Source organism: Mobula birostris, chromosome 14, assembly GCF_030028105.1.
Source record: "Mobula birostris isolate sMobBir1 chromosome 14, sMobBir1.hap1, whole genome shotgun sequence".
NCBI classification, from domain to species: domain Eukaryota; kingdom Metazoa; phylum Chordata; class Chondrichthyes; order Myliobatiformes; family Myliobatidae; genus Mobula; species Mobula birostris.
The window spans coordinates 29,952,765-29,976,960 of NC_092383.1; the positions used below are offsets into that span (position 1 = coordinate 29,952,765).

Here is a 24,196-nt window from a genome sequence, read left to right on the forward strand (position 1 = left end):
CTTCCCTCCCAGGAATGTGATGGAATGCTTTCCATTTGTGTGGCTGAACATTTGACATCACCTTGGTCAAAGTATATCGATTGATCTGCATTTCACCCACAAGCCTAGATCCCAGCCACCAACTGGCAATATGGCCGCTTGTGATATTCTTCGTGTATAATGCGGTGACTGGCATTTGGCTTCCTGAGCCGAACCTTCCAGGCTGACAACCACCGGCAACTGGAGGGGCAAAGGAAGCAGCTGTAAAGGAATGCGCTTTTTCTAGTCACACACACACACACACACACACACACACACACACACACACACGGACATCAAGTGCTGCTGGCAGATCATCAGCTTGGTGATAGAGGCCCTTTGGTATGCCAGCACATCCCGATGTCCGTGCACACTGGCACATTCCAGGCTGCAGGAGCACGCGCTGAAGGGAAGCACTTCAATCTGGCACAGCCAATGCAAGGGAGCAGCTGGGAAGGACCACAATATAGGATTCTTCCACTACTGGTCAGTTAGGGTCCACTGTGAATGAGGAAGCCCCTTAATTATTGTAGTAACATCCTACCCCAGGGGGCTACTGGTTGCAACAGTGCTACTGGTTTTAAGAAATGTAATAGAACACTACTTAATGGATTATCTATGAATAATAATGAAAAGGCATTGCACTTTATTCTTGTAAACATTTTTTCATTAAAAAATAAAGTCTATCTTGGTTCATGAAAGTGCATGGAAATGCCATCTCATAGCACACCAACGAGTATACCAGTTGTTTCCTCTGTGGTGCTAAGTCAAAGTCCTGCAGATCCCTGCCCAAAAGCATTGCAGGAATTTCTTCCAATAAGGATAGTGGAAACTCAGGAAGAAGAGTCAATAATAAAGTGTGATCAGATGTGAGTTATAAATAATGCAGGAGCATAGTTTCTGATACTGCTTCAATGGGACACAGTGCACCGAGCAGTCGTCCATGTGGTGTATGTAATTTGAGGAGTCCTCCTCCTTCCTCTCCTGCTGTAATCTCCTCCTCAACCAATCCCCCAATAACCACCCAACACCATCAGAGAATCAAAGTACTACAGACAGAAGCAGCTCCTTCAGTCCATGCTAACCTGATCTTCTGCCTAATCCCATCTACCTGCAGTCAGGCCATATCCCTCCAAACCTTTCCCAGCAATGTACCTATCCAAACCCCTCTTAAATGTCATGGCTGAACCTGCACCTACCTCTTCCACTGGCAGCTCACTCCACACCCGCATCACCCTCTGAGTTTAGAATTTCCCCCTCAGCTTCCGCTTAGGTATTTCACCTTTCACCCTAAACCTATGACCTCTAGTTCTAATCTGACCCAACCTGAGGAGGAAAAAAAGCCTGCATCTATTTACCCAATTTATAGTCCTCATAAATACAGCCATCACCTCAAGCATCTGAAAACAGGGAGGGTTAGATGGTTGGGCTAGACAGTCACATGCTCAGGACTCAAAACAACTTTTCAGTATAAAAGGCTTGACTTGGGTTGGAGCCCAGGGGTCTTCTCAATTTACTGGCTCTGGGTCAAACCTGAAGAGTTCTGAGAATATTCCTGATAGCTCCACGTCTTGAAAAATGGAGATGCTTTCAGGAACGATACCTGCACAGGGACACAGAACATGTTCTGGTCACCAGAGGAAAATGGGAGGCTCATTGGACATCAGCCTATAGTAAACGTCAGGTTTGACAGTAAGGCACTATCCAATGTCACAGCTACTCACTCCTGACGGCCAGTGCTTTCTGTGTGGAGTTTGCACGTTCGTCCAATCACTATGTAGGTTTCCTCCTGGTGCTCCATTTCCTTCCCACATCCCAAGGATGTGCAGATTGATTGGTTAATTGACCTCTATAAATTGCCCTTGTGTGTAGATCAGTAGTGGGAATCACTGGGAGTTGATGGAACTGCAGAGAAAACAAATTGCAGGGACAATCTATGAAAAATAGTTTCAGCTGTCAACCAGGATAAAACTGACAGGCTGAATAGCCTCCTGCTATGTCATTGTGAAGCACAAAGCAGAGATTAAATGAAAAAATATTGATTTTGGTGACAATTGTGAGAATATTCTTCTCCTGCATAAGGCTTCATGATCATCTCATTTCTGTAGAATTTATGGAGCTTTGTTCCTCAGTCCCTCTTCTCCACACCTTCAAGTCCAGTGGGCTGCAAAGCATCACCAGGATTTGTAATGCTTCAGGATGCCAATTGCATCCCAACTTTATCTTTACCTGGAACACAGGAAGGTCCTAATCCCACAGAACCGCAAAGAAAGGACTGTAAAGAAAATCCATACTGCTCCTTCCACAAGAAAGAGCAGCAATTTTTACATTTGTGCTTTTTTGATGTGAGGTAATTGCGAGATAATCTGACGTTATTATCTATTCCAGTTCACTCTCTCTGGAGGGTGCAAACTTTTTCCTTGAAGCTTACTCTCAAGTATTTACATCAACATCTCATTCCTGACCTCTGCACTGCAGCATATCAGTGTGGAACACATTGAGAGGCACACTGCAGTGGAGCATTTGTTCTTCCTGGAACCACAAGCTAACTTTTGCTATAAGCCGGTTCAATCTTCCACGTCACAAGTCCCTAAAACTCAGTAGTGAACATTCGCAACACAGGGAATAGGAAGTAGAGCTGGAAACTCATCAGGAAACTTTCTTTAAAAAACACATACATTTTGCAATTTCAAACACTGGGATGCAGCCTGCTTAGGTTATAGGATGCAGATAACACACTATCCTTGATAATATTAAATACAGCTATCTTCTATCAGCCCAAATAGACTGGTTACCCAGAGGTGCCATATTTGAATCTATACCAGGTATCAAAATTCTAAGAATAATCATTAGCCTGAAGATTTCTAATTATTACAGATGTGCAAACAGAAGTATTTCTTCTAATGCATGCTTATATCTTTGAGACAGTGTTTCTGTAGGTATGGTTAAAAATTGTGACTGTGCTTATAATAATTTCCACACCATTCATTAGCTGCGTAAAATTCATGATGCTGAGAAAATCTGCAGATGCTGGAAATCTGAAGTAACACACTCAAATTTGGCCAGATTTGGGAACAGCTTCTTTCCATCTGCAATAAGACTGCTGAACGGATCCTGACCCAGATCCTCCAAATATCCGGACCTGCCTCTCGGTCTTTTTGCACTACCTTACTTTCCATTTTTCTATTTTCTATTTATGATTTATAATTTACATTTTTAATATTTACTATCGATTTGTAATCCAGGGAGTGGGAAGCGCAGAATCAAATATCGCTGTGATGATTGTACGTTCTAGTATCAATTGTTTGGCGACAATAAAGTATAACGTATAAAATGCTGGAGGAACTTAGCAGGTCAGGCAGCTTCTATGGGAAAGATTTAGCAGTCTACTTTTTCCAGCCAAGACCCTTCTTCAGGACTGAGAGGGAAGGGCGAATATTCCTGAATTTAAAAGCTGAGGGAGCGGGGTAAGAGGCTAGCTGGAAAGTGATAGGTGAAGACGGGTGGGTGGGAAAGGTCAAGGGCTGGAGAAGAAAGAATCTAATAGGAAAGGAGAGTAGTCAATAGCCTGAAGGAGGAGGAGACCCAGGGGCAAGTAATAGGCAGATGAGAAGAAGTAAAAGGTCAGAGTGGGGAACAGAGGAAGGAGGGAGTGAAATTTGTTACCGGAAAGCGAAATGAATATTCACACCATCAGGTTGGACGATACATAGACGGGATATAAGGTGTTGCTCCTCCACCCTGAGGGTCACCTCATTTTGACACAAAAGGAGGCCATGGATTGACATGTTGGAAAGGGAATAGGAATCAGAATTAAAATGTTTAGCCACTGCTTGTGGCAGATGGTGCGGAATTTCTTGACGCAGCAATCCCCCAATTTACGACAGGTCTCGCCAATGTAGAGGAGCCTGCTTTGGGAGAAGGTGGTGGATGGTGCTTAGGTGCTCGATGAAGCGGTCCCCCAATTTAGAATGGATCACACTAATGTAGAGGAGGTTGCGTCAGGAGCGGGATTTCCTGGTGGCCAAACATTTTAATTCCCATTCCTCCTTCACTAATCAAGAACCTATCAACCTCCACTTTAGATATACCCAATGACCTGGCCTCCAGACATCTGTGGCAATTAATTCTACATATTCACCGCCTTCTGACCTGAGGAAATTTCTCCTCATCTCTGTTCTAAAGGGAAGTCCTTTATGCATAAGGATAGAATAAAAAAAAAAGGATCTTCACACCTCTTTTCTGCTTTTGCAAAGAGGAAGGGTGCAGGTTTTCATTTTGAGAATAAACATCAAAAAGACATCCAGATTATGAAGCAACATTGTAAAATGGATTGGTAAAAATGTATGCTTCGGTTTGTGAATAGACAGTGTTTCTATGCATAAATTGAACAGGGGAATGAGGAAAGAAAGAATAATCTCAATGGACTTTATCATCATCATCATCAGGTGCCATGCCCAGTTTGAGCTTTGACTGCCATGGCCCACACACTCCTGTTTCGGGTCAAGTGGATCAATTCATTGGTATTCATTTCCAGTTCTCTAACTGCTGTCTCCATCATCATTTGTCTTTGCCTTCCTCTTGCTTTCTTCCCTTCAATCTTTCCCATAATTACCATGCATTCTAACTCCTCTTTCCTAATCACATGTCCAATGAAGTCACATTGCCTTTTCATGATCTCATACATTATTTCTCTTTTTGTGTTTGCTCTGTTCATGACATCCTTGTTAGATATTCATTTCATCCATGATATTCTTTGCATCCTCCTCAAAAACCACATCTCTGCTGCTTCAATTTGTTTCCTCACGTTACAAGATATTGTCCAACATTCTGATCCATATAACATAACTGGATAAACATAACATTTCAGTACTCTGAGGCAGGTTGTCATGCCTAGTTTAGTATTGGTCAGTATACTCTTCATTCTTGTAAAGGTGTCTTTTGCCATCCCTGTTCTTCTTTTGATGTCCATGTCACACCTGCCATCTGGTATCACCCAGCTTCCTAAGTAGCAAAGTTCTGTACTTGTTTTATGTCTTCCCTGTTTATTCTCAGCCTGCAGATAGGATCCTCCTTCTTTTTGGATATCACCATACATTCTGTCTTTTTGCAATTGATAGGTAGACCCATTTTTGCACTTTCTTCAACAACTATATCAATTAAGTTTTGTAGTTCCTCCTCCGTACTTGTAATTAACACAGTGTCATCCGCATATCTGAAATTATTGATATTTTCACTGCCAACTTTGATTCCCAAGATGTCTCTTATTTTTTGTAATATTGTTTCACTGTACACATTAAACAAATCAGGGGAGAAAACACACCCTTGTCTAATGCCTCTCATGATTTTCGTAAACTGACTCACTTCTCCATCTATTCTTACATTGGCAGTTTGTTCCCAGTGCAGATTTCTGATTAGGCAGAGGTCTTTCGAATCTATATCTAGATATATGAACAATAATTAATTATAATTTCATTATAATGGACTGTAGTCAATTTTAACATTGGAAGCACAGCAAGTGCTTTGCACAAAGCAAGAACCCACAATCTCAGAACAAAAACCAAATAATCTACTTGGAATGATATTAGGTAAGGAATAAAATATTGGCCAATTTTCCCCAGCCCACAAGGGAACAAAGATAACGCCTCCTTTTAAAGGCTTGCCTGAATGTAGGTACTTCTAACAAAGGAAGGCTTTCTGCAGTAATGCTGTAAAGAGCCAGGCTCAGGTCTCTGCAGAATGAATTGAACCTATAGCCTAGGGACTCAATGTCCAGCACGCTGCCCTCTGAGCAAGGGCTGACCATTAATAGCAAATGGCGATCAAGCTCTTGAAAGAAAGGGAAAGTAGGTGGAGAATAGGGTGTGGAATTGAACCGACCATGTTTAGGTTCAACTTGGAAGACTAGAGAGTGATAGGAATGTGCTCAGAATCACGGTGCCATACCTTAGGAAAGCAGGCTATTCAACCCAACCACCAAGTTGTGTATTCAATATTTCAGTAATATTGTAAATGGGTTGTTTGATTAAGCATTCTTTGTTGTTTAAATAATTCATTATGGATTATATATAAAAATACATGAATGCCACCACATCATATGTGTGCATCATTATTCCACCATATTATATATGCACACCTTGCTAAAAGTGAAAATGAAGAATACACACGTTATTCCTGGATTCCTATTTTTCCTTTGATCAGTTTTATGCTTTGAAGTTACGGAACAGCACAGTGGTGACGAGTAAGATTTAAAATGAACCCAAGGTGACTACCTGCCTGTTGAAGTGCAGCACGTAGTTTTCTTTGCAAAGGGAAAAGGGATGTTTGTGAGTTTAAAAAAAAACGCAGCGTCTTTTTTTTGCCCCAGAAAAAGAAAGAAGACTGAATTAAAATAAAGGCAGAACACATATGAAATTCATAGGTTTATGAACAGTGAGTACAGGGTGATAATAATCATAAGTTTGAAAAAGCAGATATTACTGACTACATTGGAAAGACAGACACAATCAACTGCACAAGAGATAACTGGATGTTGTATACAGAGTGAATTGAGCTGTATTTTGAAGCAAATGAAAAACCGAGTGCCAGTTTTGTTTAATGCATTGGGTGAAACAGGGACGCAGTGTCTATATACGTCTATGCCAAAGGAGGTTCAAGGTACTCCTTCCCTCTGCTGGCCTACAGTTCACCCTTGGGCAAGGTGTAGCACCTGCTTGCCTCCTATCAGGATCACATGAAGCTAGGAAAGAAGGTGGTGGATGGTTGTATGCTGGTGCATATCACAAGTCCTGGTTATATGACCAATGAATCTCTGAAGAGTATTGATAATGGCTGGGGTCACCTGTCTTGTAAAGACGCTGCCCAGAAAAAGGCAATAGAAAACCACCTCTGTAGAAAAATTTACCAAGAACAGTCATAGTCAACAGAATCTCTTGGTTTGAGATCTTTCGCTGTCTGACATCTGCTGAAAATTATTGGTCGACACTGACCCCTAGTGGAAGTTCTAAAAACTGCACCTTGCTCTTGCAGTAACCATAGTTTATCTAAGCACTACATTACACGGGATGTCTCAAAGCAAGAACCTTATATTACTTTCAGCTACCAAATCATCAAGCAATAAACATTGCAATTAATATATTTGTCCAATGTTTGTGCAATAAATGTGATATTGAACACTCAAAGGAGTCCAATGAATATGAAGAGACTTTTCAACCACTTGAAACTGATCTCCCATTCTATTTTTTCATGGCTCATTGATGTGTCCAGGCTTGTCCATCCTTCGTTCTGCATGAAGATATTAGCAACTGGAATCTTCATAACAAGACAATTAGATGTCATCTCTGTTTGAGGTGGATGTGAATATTACAAAAAGATAATTTAACAAAAATCAGTGTCAATTTTAACAAGGTTGTACCCTAGGCTAAGTAATGTGCAAGTTAAAGCACATCGTGGAAACCGCATGAAGAGAATAGATCAAAGCTCAAAGTAAAGTTATTATCGAAGTACATATATGTTACCATATACGACCCTGAGATTCACTTTCTTGCAGGAATTCACAGTAAATACAAAGGAACCTTATGTTGCAATCAATGATGCCAGGCAAATATGATGAAAATTAATTTTCTCTTTTATCTTGAACCCCCTGCAAGGCCTCATTCTTTCTTTCAGATCACCCTGTGAAATGTGGTCTGACCAATCTACTATTTTCTCCTTCATCCACCAGCACATCCATATGGAAGAGGACATCATCTACAAAAGAAAGATCTCTTAAATAGTGATATACAAGTGTGCACATACCAACAAGAAAAGCATATCTTTTCCCATGAAGACTCTGCAAGAAGGATGTGGATAGGTCTTGTGGTCAGTGAGACCAAAGTGGAGCTTTTTTGCCTAAAGTGGTACATGAGGCGTAAATTTAATATTGTGCATCAGCCAAGTAACACTATCCCTACTGTAAAGTATGGTGGAGTTAGCATCATGCTAGAGGGATGCTTTTCAGCAGGAGAGACTGGAAACCTGGTCAGGATTGATGAGAAGATGAATGCTGCTGAATACCAAGAGATTCTCCCCCAGGAGGGGGGAGAAGATGGCAGCGCGACGGCAGCGCCCGCGGCCACTTCGCTGATGAATATCTGTTATCTGCCAAGTAGGGGACCATGCAAAATCCTGATTTTGACAGGCGTGAGAGCACAGCAGAACATCTGGAAAACTTCTGAAATGACTGCTTTAGTACCGCTGCTACTGTGTGGTAACCGGAATCTCCGGAGCTGAAGGCCTCAAAATCCTTGGCTTTGTATGTTTCAGCGGCCAGGGAGAGGTCGAAGGCGCTCAGCAGAGGATGGCACTCGGGAGGCTGTATCGGAGAGGCTGGTCGGAAGCTCGGAGTTTTCGGACGGATGGACTCAGGGTGGGCTGGGGTCGGCTGCTTCCAAGGTATCGGCAAGTTGACGGTGCCTGGAGGTTTATGGCAGGGAGTTTCTCCCTTTTGCTGCCTGCTATCGAGGACTTGGCAGTCGATCAACTCGGGACTTTTAGAGCTTTTTTTTACTGTGCCTATGGTCTGTTCTTTATCAAATTATGGTATTGCTTTGCACTGCTGTAACTATATATTATAATTATGTGGTTCTGTCAGTGTTAGCCTTTGGTCTGTCTTGTTTCTGTGATATCACGCCGGAGAAACATTGTATCATTTCTTAATGCATGTATGCATTTCTAAATGACAATAAAAGAGGACTGAGTGTTCTCATAATCTAAATCCAAGATACTGGATAAAAACCTGCTCTCCTCTGCCACAAAGCTTAAACTGTGGAGGAAGATTGTCTTACAGCAGGACAATGACCCAAAGCACACTGTCAGAGCAACCATGGAGTGGCTTCAAATGAAGAAATTTGATGTCCTTGAGTGGCCCACAATCGGAGTCCTGACCTTGACCTGATCAAACATCTCTGGCAAGACCTCAAGTTTGCTGTCCACCGCCACTCCCTAACTAACCTGGCACAGCTTGAGCAATTTTGCAAGGAGGAATCTTGCTCCATCACGTTGTGCAAAGCTAATAGAGACTTATCCAAAATGACTACTGGCTGTAATAGCTGTGAGGGGTGGCTCAACTAAGTACTGAGCAAGGGGAGGGTGAATACATTTGAACCGCTGACATTTCAGGCTTTTTTTATTTTTCATGCTTTAAATTTTTCCCTGTTTTTTGGGGCTAAAATGTGAAAAAAGAGCATGTGCCTCATAAATAAAAAGTCTTTGTTAAAGTGATCAAAGTTCCTGGTTGTAATACTTACTTATGTGAACAAAGGGTTAGGGGGCTGAATACTTTTACAAGGTAGTAATATATCCAGTTATTCATCATATCTACTTTATGAGGAACTCCCAACGCACTCCACTAAATATATGGGCAGCAGGAACATGGGAACACCACCACTTGCAGACCCTTCTCTTAGGTTACACAATACCCTGAGCTGGAAAATAGATCACCGCATTAATATTGCTGTGGTTCATTTCTGTATGATTTCCTATTCAACAATATAAGAACATAAGAAATGAATGCAAGGGTAGACTGCAATCTAGCCCTTTGAGCTTACTGCACTCTTGTTTAAGATCATCGCTGATCTTTCACCTCAACATCATTATCCCTCATTATGCCTATAGTACTGTGCACGTGTAAAAAAATTCTGTAAAGCAAAGAAGCTTTCAAAAATAATGAAAAGAAAAGTTTCTAAATATCAAAAAAAAAGTTATGAAGAGCAGTAAACAGTAAAAACCTAAATCAAATCAATATTTGGTGTGACAACCCTTTGTCTTTAAAACAGCATCAATTCTCTTAGGTGTACTGTTATGCAGTTTTATCTGAAAATTGGCTAGTAGGTTGTTCCAAGCATCGTAGAGAACTTGCCACAGTTCTCCTGCTAACTCTGGTTGTCTCACTTGATTCTATCTCTCCAGGTAATCCCAAACAGCAGCAATGATGTTGAGATCAAGGCTCTGTGGAGGTCATACCATCTGTGGCAGAATTAATTGTTCTTCTTTTCACTGGTGATAGTTTTTTATGATCTTGGTCGCACGTTGGGGTCATTGTCCTGCTGCAGAATGAAGCTGGGAACCACCAGACACCTCCCTGATGGTATTGTGTGTTGGATGAGAACCTCCATTGAGAATTCCATTATCTCTGACCAGATCACCAACTCTACTGGCAGTAATGCAGCCCAAAACCTGCAGGAAACCTCTGCCATACGTCATTGCTGGCTACGGATGCTGATCTGTGTAGAACTCTCCAGCTCTTCTGGCCAAACTGCCTCCTATTTGAGCCAAAAATGTCAGTCCAGAGTACTTACTGCCCTTGTTCATCACCTCAGCCCTTGTGTTTATGTGCGTAGGTGAGTCTCTTGGCTTCGTTTCCATTTCAGAAGAATGGCTTTTTGGCAGCAATTCTTCCATGAAGACCGCTTCTGACAAGACTTCTCCGCACTGTAGAGCAGTGTACTTGTGCTCCAGTGGTTTCTGTGAGCTCAGACCTGATAGAGTGCTGGACTTCTTCTGATTGAGAAGGGACATGAGTTTGATGTATTTCTCGTCAGCTGCACTCAGCTTCTGTGCCCAACCATTGCAATCCTGGTCCTCAACCTTGCCCATTTCTTTGTGTATCTACAGAAAAGCTTGGACAGCATATCTTGAAACTCCTGTCTGCTGCAAAATGTTTGTTTGGGAGAGACTTTGCTGAAGCAGGAGGACTACCTCGTGTCTTGTTGCTATGCTCACTCTTGCCATGGTGTAAGAATTAATGATTTGAAGGTTAAACTTTCACATCTACCACACCCTCACCTTTTAGTCTGACTGTCCTTCACTCACTTTGATTCCATGTACACCCGTTTCTGTCTCAGCTAAACAGTTGTGTTCATTCAACTCATTCTGTCAGTGATCTCTTTGTTATCTTTGTTTAATCATGCACTGGGATTTATACCTACAAAGTAATCACTTTCTTTTTAAAAAATGGTCGATTACTTGATATGCAATTTACTATAATGAAATAGAAAAATTCTCTGTAACATTTTTTTGGAAAATGAGTGCTTGGAAATCTAAAATTTGCTCTTTTCTACTGACACATTGATGCCGAAGACAAAAAATAAATATCTAAAACAAAATAATCCTTAAAAATCGAGGCTGCCTAAAGCTTTTGCACCATGTTGTATGTCACTTGATTCCCTCAATGTCTGTTTTTCTGAATGAACATAACAGCTTCCACAGTCCCAAAGGTTCACTACTCTCTGATTACAGAAACTTTGCCTCATTTCAGTCTTGATTTTCATTTATAGCTTTGTACGCCTTGACAATTCAAATGCTCTCCTAGATGTTTCTTAAATTCCTCCACCACCCAAATTCCAAGCCTCTGGGTGAAGTAAAATCTTCCTACTATCCTCTCCAAACCACTTACTCCTTACACTTACGTCCTCTGGTTATAGATACACCAGCCCTGGGGGAAAGTTTTCTACTGTCAACCCTATCAACACCCATTGTCCAATAGTCCTCCTGGTTCAGGGGTTCAGCAGGGCCAACAACCCCGACTGGTAAAACAACATTGTTATGGAAACAGCAAAGAATAACCCTTCTACATCTGAGTGCGATGGTGTTCCGAAGTCTCCACCTGGGACTTACACAACTGACAGTAGTGAAAACTGAGAGGAAGCTACTGACACGATGAAGGAAACTCTGAACACCACCAGTAATGGAGGACCTTCATTACTGTCCTAAACACCAGTGGCATAACAGGCAGTAAGTAAGTAAGAGTTGTCAGCATAGGTTGGCAAGGACTATCGGGAAAGACTGAGAGATAGAACTGGATCTTTCTAAATTTGAAGCTGTTTGAGAACTGAACAGAATCTAGTTGGTAATTACAAACCTCTTTAGCCAATTATGGTTAATAGTCTCTGAGAATAAGTACAAATGTCTATTTCTCTGATCACTTCAGAAAGTTTATTTTTGTTCAGAATGATTGGTGAAACATGTTCCATGTAATATTCTAACAATGATAATAGATGTCTATTCATTACCAGGCCATTCATGCAGAACTTTCCAAACTAGTTAAGAAACGGACTGCCCAGACACAATCCCCAAAGGAAAAAGTCAGTAATTGGCAGAAAAGAGCGGCGAAGCCCTTCACATCTCTTCTTACTGCACGAGAGTCTTCCTCGGTATGGAGTCTGACTAAATAAAAATAAAAAGAGCATTTTATAACATCCCTGCTTTCTGGCACTAATGTCCACATTGTGTTTCAGGCTGTCCCATGGAAATGGCTTTTTGGATCTGTGATGGTAGCCATTGGATGCGTGGTCACCACGGTTGTGCTGGCAGCAAGAAACTAATCAACAGCAGATGGACAAGACACACAATGGCCAGAGAACTATAAGTGTCCAATTCTGATGAGCTTGTTTCAGGACATACCAACGTGTATGCAGTTTTCTTGACAGAAAGAGGTAAAATATGTCAAGAAATGGAGTTGAGGAATGGTGGGGTTCAGCAATGGTAAAACTACATTTTCAAATCTCAATGCAGATTATGATTGATTAGAGCAAGGGTTTGTAAATAGCTCCTAACTACAATGGTGAGGCTACTTCATGTGTTTTGTTTACCTATCAGCAATCAGTACAATCTATTAAAACGTCAATGATATTAAACAGAAATTATTTATTAGATTACTGCATTCTGCATAGCGCAAGTCAAATTACACAAATGTTTAAAAAACACCAAGAGTCAATTTTAACAATGACCTCTATTGGATACCTGTCTATTAAAATAGGTATTTAGAGCCACTGGAAATTTTCAAGCGTACAGTGTGTGATTGCTTTGAGAGGTCCCAATCATTCTACATTTAATAGGACTTACAGTTAAGAAACCTTAGAGTTATTTTCTAATGCTGTAGGCTAGAAAGGCTCTTTTAGAATGTAAGATTCCATGAGCACATTTTGTTGAGATGTTTTCAATGTTATCCTTGTTCAAACAAGAAAGTCACATGCCAATAATCTTGGGCAATTGTAGCATTTTATTCTGCAGTCGGTGGGGGTGGAGGAGGAATTGTGTAAAGGAACCATTTATTCATGAATCTCATGCTTGTTCTCTGCGCCTATTTCATGTTTTCAGGTACAGAAGGCCAAATGTTAATGTAATAATTGGCACTCTGCAATTTTAAACTGTGGTAGAGTAGGCAGACAAGGAGATAATCAGTCCCCCTGCAGACCTTCTTTCCACTGGACACTTTACACATAATTGATGTATCCATTAAACAGCGGAAAATAAAAGAGCTTTTATCTAATTTGTGTAATTGCATTTAATATCAGGGTTTCAGAAACCTATTTTATTTGGGCAAGTATGTTTTGTTTATTTTCATTAAATGCACAGCTAGATGAGATTAAGTAAGTAAGGATGACTAAATAAGGTGTGTGAGTGCGCAGCGGAGGCAGATTCTCTCTCAGCATTTAAGAATTATCTAGTCAAGCACTTGAAACACAAAGGCACAGAAGGCTCTGGACCAAGTACTGGATTAATATAGATGGATGCTTGATGATAAGCAAAGGCACGGTGGGCCAAGAGGCTTGTTTCTGCTCTGTATGGCTTAATGATTCCATAGAGTTTTGATTAATATTAACAAACAAAATTAGAATATTAATCATACAAACATATGAGACAACCTTTGGGTACGTATTCACAATTTTGCAAAGACACCAAGGTTGCAACAGGAAATATTCAATGTACAAGATCTATTTCAGTTCCTATCCCCCATTTTCCAAAGCAACATCAGTGATAGAGAGTTGTGGAAAGAGAGAGTTGTACTCGTGATTTCCTAACACAACTGAGAAACTGCTGTTATTAAAACTTGGTTGGCATCATTAGTGGTCTACCTTTTCTGATTTAATTTCATGAAGCTTATATTTCTGTCAATTGTTTGAACAATCCTTTTAGCATCAATGATTGCAATTAAAAAACATCTATGTAAATATTTTCAAAATCATTTCCATATTTAAACACATGCCTGCCAAATTTTTCAGCTGTAGCTTTAATGATGATACTCTTGCCTCCTTGAAGTCTACAGATTCTAATCACTCTCAAGTGATGCAGCTGGTAAAACACTTACCTCCAGGCTCCAGCAGTCCAGATACATTTCTGACTTTAGGTGCTGTCCATGGGGAGTTTGCATGTTCTTCCTGTGACTGTGTGAATGTCTTCTAGATCTTCCAGTTTCATCCTTCAGACTTGTGGGTCAGTAGTTAATTGGACACTGTAAGTTACTCTAGTGTGTAGTTGAGCAGTGGAATCTTGGAGGAGATAATGTATTTACAGGGAGATTAATGTTGGATTAGCATAAATATGCTTGATGGTTGGGCATGGATTCTGTGCTCTGTACCTCTGAGCTTAAGCACAATATTCTACATTGTTGGAGGTAATGTGGACCCTCAGATGCCTTTTTCAACGGAAGAGTCACAAAACCTTTGAAGAGAAATGGGGTGAATTACACTGGGTTTGCTGGCCAGTATTTACCCTTCAGCAAAAATCAGTCAAATTTGAATTCTCCATCCCACTCACATTCTGATGACCCCATCTTACCCTGCGGTTTTATGGCGCAAATGGTACTTGCCTTTTATCAGCCCATGCCTGAATGTTGTCTGTACCTTGTTGCAAATTGAATGAGGTTGGTTTATTTGCAATTGAATATTGTTGCAACTGTCAGAAAACATTCTGAGGGAGTGCTACTATTGCAAGTAATGGCTAGAAATTCCTTTGCTCAACTGCAAAACAGTGCAGAGTGGTTAAAAATTGTTTTAACCTAGACTGGAGAAATTCTGCATCCCTTTCCGGGTGAGTAAGGTCATGACATTTCAGCTAAAACTTTGTTGCCCGAGCACCTTGTTATTGGTGTAACTTCTTGGGTGTTACACGTGAAAGGCATGGCGGGTTATGAACCAAATGCGGTAGGTGGAATTAGCATAGATGGGTGCAACAGTTGGCAGAAATGGGGTGGGTAAAAGTGCCTGTTCCCCTGTGGTATGACTTCTTGAAGGAACCAACAAAACTAATCTTCCAACCTCCCATTAAAGTTCTCAGTGTTTAAGATTTAAACACACTGTTTTAAAACCATTCATTTCTAGCCTATCAAACAACCGGATGGGGAACTCAGCAGGTTGAGCAGCAACTGTAGGGAAAGAACTTGTCAACATTTCAGGTCCAAGCCCTGCTTCGGGACTAAGAGTGGAGAGGGGAAGTAGTCAGTATAAACAGAAGTGAGGGAGTGGTGGGACAGGGGCCGGGGTAACTGGAGGACCAATGTGGAGAGGGGAAGGACGACTAGAAAATCGAGCAAGATAGAGGAGGGGGGAGGGATGGGAATGGAGGGCAGAGGCAGTGGACGAGTATCATACATTTCCAGCCCACTATCCGTCAGCTGTAAACCTGAGGCCCTATATAGTCTCACGAGATGCAGAAATGATTCTGAGGCACTGCATCAAATTTTAAATGGAGGAATTTGTCTCAATCAAAACAGAAGCTTGTTATTTCAAACCCCACAGCTACCTTTCTGACCTACAGGTAGATCTGTGACCATATTTCACCAAGTCCTTCATCAAAATGCCCTAATTCCCAAAAGTTGCAGTAAGAATGAGATCCTGTCTGGCTCTATGACTTCAATGGTCATTTCAAAATTATTTTTCATGTTGGGCCAGAGGAGCTGAAGGTCCTGTTTCCATGTTGTATAACTCTATGTGGGCCTTGTTGATAAGGTCAGCAATTACCTAATTAAGCCGGAGATGGTGGTGGTTCGCTGCCTTCGTTGGCATGTAGGCACGACAGATGTGCCACTGTCCCATAGCCCCAGACCTGGATTGATCCTGACCTCTGATGCTGTCAGTGTTGAATTTGCACATTTTCCCCAAGAAAACAGGACATGTTGGTAAGCTAATCGGATACTGTAAATTATTCCCAATGTATCTAAGTGGGGGAGAAGCTGAAGCATACATGAGGGGAGTTAGGAAATAAGCTGGGGAAAGAAAATAATAAACACAAGAAATTCGGCAGATGCTAGAGACCCAAAGCAGCAACACACAAAATGCTGGAGGAACTCAGCAGGTCAGGCAGCATCTATGGAAATGAACAAATAGTCAAAGTTTTGGGCTGAGGCCCGTCTTCAGGACCTGCCTGACCTGCTGAGTCCCCCCAGCATTTTGAGTATGTTTGCAGGGGAAAGAAAGTTACAGGGAGTGCACTTCAATCCATTTTAGATTCATGGACTGAATGGTAATCCTTCATGTCATGAGAAAAATAGTAGTCCTTCTTATGAACGTACTCCTGCAGTGTTGTTCAGTTGGAGTTCCAAGACTTGGAACCAGTGATGGAGAAGGTATGGAAATTGGATGAGTACCGATGCATCATAAAAAGCACCCTGTCCAGATGCATCACAGCTTGGTATGGCAGCAGCTCTGCTCAAGACTAAAAGAAAATTGCAGAGTTATGAACATAAGGAGAAGGAGGAGGAGGAGAAGATGGTGGCGCGACGCAGCACGCGCGGCCTGTCCAGTGACGATATCTGTTATCCGTCAAGTAGGATGTCGTGCACAATTCTGATTTGATGGAGGCAGACGTGAGAGCACGGAGGAACATCTAGTGAAACTTCTGAAATGCCTGCTTTGCTGCCGCCGCTACTGTGTAATCCGAAATCTCCGGAGGGCAAGGCCCCGAATCCTCGGCTTTGCTTGTTGCTCGGCGGTCGGGGCGGGGTTGAAGCGCTCGGCAGAAATGATGCTCGGTGCTCGGTGTCGGAGGTCTGGTCGGAGGCGCGAAGTTTTCGGACGGACTCAGAGTTGGACTGTGGTCGGGTGCTTCCAGGATGCTGCATCGGTAAGTTTGCGGCGCTGGAAACTCATGGCAGGGAGAGTTTCTCCCTTCAACCATCTGTGTGAGATATTGGGGCTATCGGGACTTTGAGACTTTTTTTTACCGTGCCCATGGTCTGCTCTTATCAAATTATGGTATTGCTTTGCACTGTTGTAACTATATGTTATAATTATGTGGTTTTTGTCAGTTTTAGTCCTGGTCTGTCTTGCGTTTCTGTGATATCATACTGCAGGAACATTGTATCATTTTTTAATGCATGCATTTCTAAATGACAATAAACGAGAACTGAGTGTCCTCATAATCTAATCTAATCTAACCCAGTCTATTTCGTAAACAAGTCTTGGCTCCATTGACTCCCCCTCAGCTTCCAGCTATGGTATTTCAGGGAAGAAGCCAACACAATCAAGAACTCCTCTCACCCTGGTTATTCAGTCTTCTCCAACTGGGAAAATAGACTAAAAATAGTATTTGGGATTTAATGAAGTCAAGTGCGAGGTTAGGAGTTCAAACCAGGGTAAAACTTGCAGTGAGGTATTGCAGCTTAGGAGTTCAAACCAGGGTAACACTTGCACAATGAATGCTAAGGCACTGTGGCACCAATGGTAGAACAAAGGAACTTGAGAATATAGAACCATAACTCCTTGAAAGTGGCACCACAGGTAGATAGAGTCGTAAAGAAGGCCTTTGACATATTGGCCTTTATAAATCAGGGCACTGAGTCCACAAGTTGGGATGTTATTTAGAGGTTTTACAAGCCGTTGATGAAGCCAGATTTGGAGTATCATGTGAAGTACTGGTCACCTGCTTACAGGAAAGATATCAATAAGATTGAAAGAGTGCAGGGAAAATTTAGAAGGATTTTGCCGGGACTTGAGGACCTGAGTTATAGGAAAGGTTGAATAGGTTACGACCTTATTCACTGGAGCAGGAAAATGAGGAGAGATCATATAGAGGTGTACAACATTATGAGGAGTATAGATAGGATAAGTGCTTGTAGGCTTTTCCCCTCAAGTTGGGTGAACCTCGAAATAAAGTTCATAAGTTTAGGGTGAAAGATGAAATATTTAGGAGGAACCTGTGGGGGAGCTTCTTCACTCAAAGTGTAGTGCAAGTGTGGAATGTGGGTTCAACTGTAATATTTAAGAGAAATTTGGATAGGTACATGGATGAGAGAAGTATAGAGGAATATGGTCCAGGTGTAGGTAGATAAGACTAGGCAGGAGACTAGATGGGCCGATGGGCCTGTTTCTGTGCTGTGGGTCTCTATCACTATGAATCCGAATCCTCTCTCCCATCAGGCAGATATAAAAGCTTAAGACTACAGACTACCAGACCCAAGGACAGCTTCGATCTTAAACACGAGGAATTCTGCAGATGCTGGAAATTCAAGCAACACACATCAAAGTTGCTGGTGAATGCAGCAGGCCAGGCAGCATCTCTAGGAAGGGGTACAGTCTACGTTTCGGGCCGAGCCTGACGAAGGGTCTCGGCCTGAAACGTCGACTGTACCTCTTCCTAGAGATGCTGCCTGGCCTGCTGCGTTCACCAGCAACTTTGATGTGTGTTGACAGCTTCTATCTCACTGTTTTCAGATTCTTGAATGGACCACTCATTTGCTGACGATGGATTCTTGATCTCTCAATCTACCTCATAATTGTTCTCACACTTTATTTGGGACACTTGTTCCACTGCCTTTGAAATCCGCTTCTCTTCCTCACAGATCCGTACTTCTGCCTGTTCCTTATGCTTGCGTTTCCCCACTTCTGGAAGTGAACTGAGCCGAGGCCTTGCCACCCGACGCAGGGGTTGCCGATGATATCTCGCAGCTTCAGAGAACACACTGCCTCCTCCACAGCTGCATTGGCTGCCCACTTGTGCCCAGATCTGGTTGTAACGCCTGCTTGCTTTACCAAGACATCATTGGAATCTCTCAAGCTTAATAAAGTTCTGCATTTTGCCACCTTGAATTCCTCCACAACAGATGACAGGGGAAGCTGCAGTTGCCCAGAACGAATGTAGAGGCCCACTGAAGAGAAGCTTGGGGCAACTCCCAACCATCTCCGCAGGTGCTTGTTGGCTTTCCTCTCGATGCCCTCTAAGGCAGTCATGGGGAACTCATAAAGTGTGAAGAGCCAGAGAAGCCTGGGCAGAATGCCGTATTGGTACAGCCAGGTCTTGAATTTACCCGGAAGTCCAGATTTGTCAATCTTCTTCAGCCATTCGTCTGTCTGCTTCACAGCATTGGTGACATTGGCCCCATCTGTCAGTGACACATTAAACCACTTCCTCAAGCATCTTATCCAGTTATCTTCGATGGGAGGGATGACCTCACCCTGAACTTGGAGGCTAAACTTGCTAGAAACTTTGCCCTTTCTGATCACCATGCACCTGGACTTCTTGGCCTTGAAGGACATCCTCGAAAAATATTCATAATAGTGAATATTTTTCTTAAATTCTTAGATTATCAAAACTTACAATAGAGAAAGTTTGTGTTAGGTAGGTAAAGACCCATCATCAACCCGTCAGTGATTGATGGAAAGATGGAATCAAAAATAGAAACAGGAATTAGAGAGAGGTGTGAAGCAAAGAATGGGAGATTAGAGATTTCAGACAGTGAATGAAGTAAGGGATTAAAGAGAGTTTTAAGAAGAAGGGAATTAAATCATGAATGAGAAAGATCAGATAAGAAATGTCAAAAAAAAACGATGGAGGAGACAAGTGTTACGTAACCGGCAACAATGAATATCAATCGAGACAAGTTATACAAAAACAACCAAACATTTATTAAACACGGATAAACAATAAAAAACAAAAACTTTAACCGGGAGTTAACTGCTATACGGCCGTTCAACAAACCATCACTTGCTACTGGTTCTTAAAGCGTTAAATGTGAAAACAGTTCTTAAAGTGGTAAAGTCAGATACAGTTCTTAAAATGGTAAATTTGAAGTCCAACAGATTTATACATTCAATTGGGAGAGACTTCTCTGGAGAAGGATTCCTTCATAAACGCGACTTTCCTGTTGGTTCTGTCCAAAGGATTCATGATGCAGGAAATAAATGGCTTAAAACAACTGACTTTAATTTCTAGAGAGCAAACCTTGCATGAACTTCCTTTCTCTTTTGGCAAGAGTTATCTCCGAAGCAGGTCGCTACTTCTTCAACGAAGACTCAATAAGGTCAATCCTTTATTAAACTGCCGAACGATACCAACTTCTCTTAATCCTTCGGGTCCTGTACTTTGAAAAAGTCTTCACTCTCCAGTACTGCTGGAAAAAGGTACATCAACATATCTAGCAAAAATTGCCAACCCAGCACTATTGTACCTTGCAACAGAACGTAACACTCTGTTTTAAAAATGAAACTGCATCATAAAATAAATACGCAACAGAAACAGAGACACACTAACGTTCGAGCTGGAAAACTAAAAACTAAAAACCTAACTGCGTTGCCTGAGATCTTCCCTTTATACCCGTGGTGAACATGTCCTCACGTGACCTCACATCGGCAGGAAAATTACATCAGGTGACCTCCAATAGACCATTACATCATTCTCACAAAAAAGATCACAAGATCTCCTTGAGGTATGTAACACAAGAGTGGGAGATAATGAAAGGAAGGGAGATGTTAAAGAAACCCAAGAGATAGAAAGAGGGAAACTGCAGGAGTGGGCAGATTATAAGAAAAAGGAACATAAATGTGAAGAACAGTTCAGAGAAACAAAGGGAATGGGAGATCCAGATTTAATGAATTGGAATAAAGTGCCGTTGAACGTACATGTGTGGTCTTCTGCTGCTGTTTCCCATCCACGTAGAAGGTCAACATGTTGTGCATTCAGGACACATGGTTATTTGAGTTACTGTTGTTTTCCAGACAGCTTGAATCAATCTGGCTATCCTCCTCTGACTTCTCTCATTAACAAGGCATTTTTGCCCACAGATCTGTAAACACTGGATGTGTTTTGCTTTTCTCTCCATCCTTTGTAAACTCTAGCGACTGGTGTGCATGAAAATACCAGGAGACCAGCAGTTTCTAAGATGCCCAAACCACCCTGTCTGGCACCAACAATCATTCCATGGTCAAAGTCAATTGAATCACGTTTCTTCCCCATTCTGATATTTGGTTTCAACAACAAATGAACCTCTTCTTCTTCTTCTAGTAATGTTCAATGGCCATTCTTGTTTTTACAAGGCTGAGTTGCTAGCTCGACGCTCAACTCGACTTGGATTCGAACTCAGGAACCTTTGCTCCGGAGTCCGGTGCTGACATTATCGTGCCACCAAGCGGGACAGCAAATCATTCAAGCACACCAAATATTTTTCTTCCAGAAAGTCTTCCTCCACCATCCCTTTCTCATTTGTGTCACTAAAACCCCACATAGTACTATGAACATTAAAATCCCCTGACCATTAGCTAACAAACTTCTAGCATTCCCTTGTAAAAAAAGAAAAAGAAGGAAAACTAAGAAAGCAAAGAAAAAAAATAAAAAACATGAACAACCTTTCTTTGAAGTCTGAATGTTATTTACCCGCCCCCCCCCCATAAAGCACCTTCAATAACTTTCTGAGTAAAGTCTTTTATCTCTAGATGTTTTTCTGATGCTTTTAACATAATTTTATTTTTTTCTGTCCTACTTTTAGCTTGTGCTGTACTATTTACCACATCTGCCATGAAACTAACAAATGTTAGTTTATCAACAATTAACAAATCCTTTGTTATAAAATCATAGCCTTTACACACTGACTTTAATCTATCTGTATTCTGGATTTTCTGAAGTGTCTCTGTGTATGATATGCCAATTTCTACCCAAACACACTGAACTTCCAAAGCTTTCTTATATACAGGACAACCTGCATAAGCAGAACGATGTTCCCCTCCACAGTTGCTAAATGTTGGCCTAATGCCCTCTCCATAATTACCATAATCATGTTCTCCACCACATCTACAATACTGCTTTTTACCCCTGCACACCAATGCCACATGATCAAACTTCTGGCACTGAAAACATCTCAGAGGGAGTGGTACATAGACTTGAAACATATAAATCATATAGTCTAAACTAACTTTATATAGCAACTTTTTTCCATCAAATTTAATCAACACTGATATGCTATCTGTTCTCATTCCACCAAAAAACCCTTTTAAATGTTTAGCGTCAACAACTTATCCCTCAACAAAATTATTTTAACTTGATCCATGGTTACATCTAAAGGCACTCCTGCAATAACTCCCCAAAGCCACTGTCATTCAATATAATTCCTTGGTGTTGCTTTCCTTCCTCCCACAACTTTTAACCCTAAAGTTTTCTCATGTTGCTTATTACCTTTACAAAACACCAAGAGCACTTCATCTCTTAAAGTTCTTGTGCCCACAGTATCGCCTAATGCTTTTTTTTCCCAAGTACCCAATCTAATCTAATCAGAGACAGGTCCATATTCAAAACTCAGTATGCTTTAAACTCTTCCTGTCTTCTTATATTTAAATCCTGTCTACTGCATTCATCACTGGTCAATAAGCCACTACAATCCTCAATTTGCCTAATTTTCCTTTCCCCAGAAACATGCCATTCGCCTTCCTCCATACAACTCCTATCATCCATGCCATCTACCGTTCGCTACTTCAGTTTTCTTCATCAACTTCCAGACATCTCTACCCCATAATCCCTGACTGGAATCCTCTCTCCAACTCCACACTTGATGCTCCACTAACCAAACAGACCCTCTTGACCACGTTTGCATGCTTTTATGCATTGAGTTGCTGCCAATTAATTGGCTGATTATTTGCAATATTGAGCAGGTGTACAGGTGTATCTAATAAAGTGGCCACTGAGTGTACATTGTGCTGGCTGGCACTCATGTTCTTTCCACTTCTTGAGTTTCAGAAGTTTGGTCACTCCAATTTAGTTGGTCACCCACAGTTTTAATATCTGCAGTGAAAATATTCACTGGACTGTGTTTATATTGTCACTGGTTTAATATCAACATTCTGGGTTAACACACTAGTTTTTTTTAGATTAGATTATGAGGACTCTCAGTCCTCATTTAATGTAATTTAGAAATGCATGCATTAAAAAATGATACAACGTTCCTCCAGTATGATATCACAAGAAAACACAGGACAAACCAAGATTAAAACTGACAAAACCACATAATTATAACATAGAGTTACAACAGTGCAAAGCAATACCATAATTTGATAAAGAGCAGACCATGGGCACGGTAAAGAAAAGTCTCAAAGTCCCAATAGACTCATCATCTCACGCAGGTGGCAGAAGGGAGAAACTCTCCCTGCCATGAACCTCCAAATTCCGCAAACTTGTCAATGCAGCACCACTGGAAGTACCCGACTGCAGCGGACTCTGAGTCCATCCGAAAACTTTGAGCCTCTGACCAGCCCCTCCGACACAGCCAATCCGAGCACCATCCTCTGCCAAACACCCCGCCCCGGCCACCAAGCAACAAGCAAAGCTGAGGACTCGGGGCTTTCCCCTCCAGAGATTCTGGACCACACAGTAGCAGCAGCAGCGAAGCAGGCATTTCAGAAGTTTCACCAGATGTTCCTCCGTGCTCTCACGTCCATCTCCATCAAATCAGGATTGTGCACGGCACCCTACTTGACAAATAACAGACATCACCATCGGAGTGGCCGCTGCGAGCTGTGTCGCGCCGCCATCTTCTCCTCCCGCAGGTTTTCTCTAGTTTAATATGATTGGGGAACTAGTGTCACATTAGGCTGTGCCATTACCTCAACCCTTTACTCAATGGTTAATGCCACAGTGTTGCACCTCATTTCCACTGAGTTTCCCTGCAGGGTGGTGTTAATCAACAGAACAAATGAGAAATGCCTCAGCCTACGATGTCCCTGCACCTGAACCAAGGTAACGCCAAAGCAACACACAAAATGCTGGAGGAACACAGCAGGTCAGGCAGCACCTATGGAAGTGGATAGACAGTCGACGCTTCACACCGTGACCCTTCATCAGGACTGAGAAGGAAGGGGGAAGATGCCAGAATAAAAAGATTGGGGGAGAGGAAAGGAGGCTACCTGGAAGGTGATAGGTGAAGCCAGGTGAGAGGATAAGGTGTCAAGGGCTGGAGAAGAAGAAATCTGATAGGAGAGGATAGTACACCATAGGAGAAAGGGAAGGAGGAGGGGGCCCAGGTGGAAGTGATAGGTAAGTGAGAAGAGGTAAAAGGTCAGAGTGGGGAGTGGGCAATTTGTTTACCAGAAGGAAAAATCAATATTCATACTATCAGGTTGGAGGCTACCCAGACAGAATACAAGGTGCTGCTCCTCCACCC

General features: G+C 41.8%; 1 protein-coding gene across 1 annotated transcript in view; it reads left to right on the forward strand.

The window, feature by feature from the left end:
* Positions 1–13,560, forward strand: part of fkbp16 (FKBP prolyl isomerase 16) — a 176,051-nt gene extending 162,491 nt beyond the window's left edge. Inside the window, exons 5-6 of the mRNA XM_072277716.1 lie at positions 12,072–12,209; positions 12,294–13,560. Of these exons, the coding sequence (XP_072133817.1) occupies positions 12,072–12,209; positions 12,294–12,380 (225 nt within the window). The 3' untranslated portion in view covers positions 12,381–13,560. The remainder of the gene's footprint in view (positions 1–12,071; positions 12,210–12,293) is intronic.
* The last annotated feature ends 10,636 nt before the right edge of the window (positions 13,561–24,196 follow it).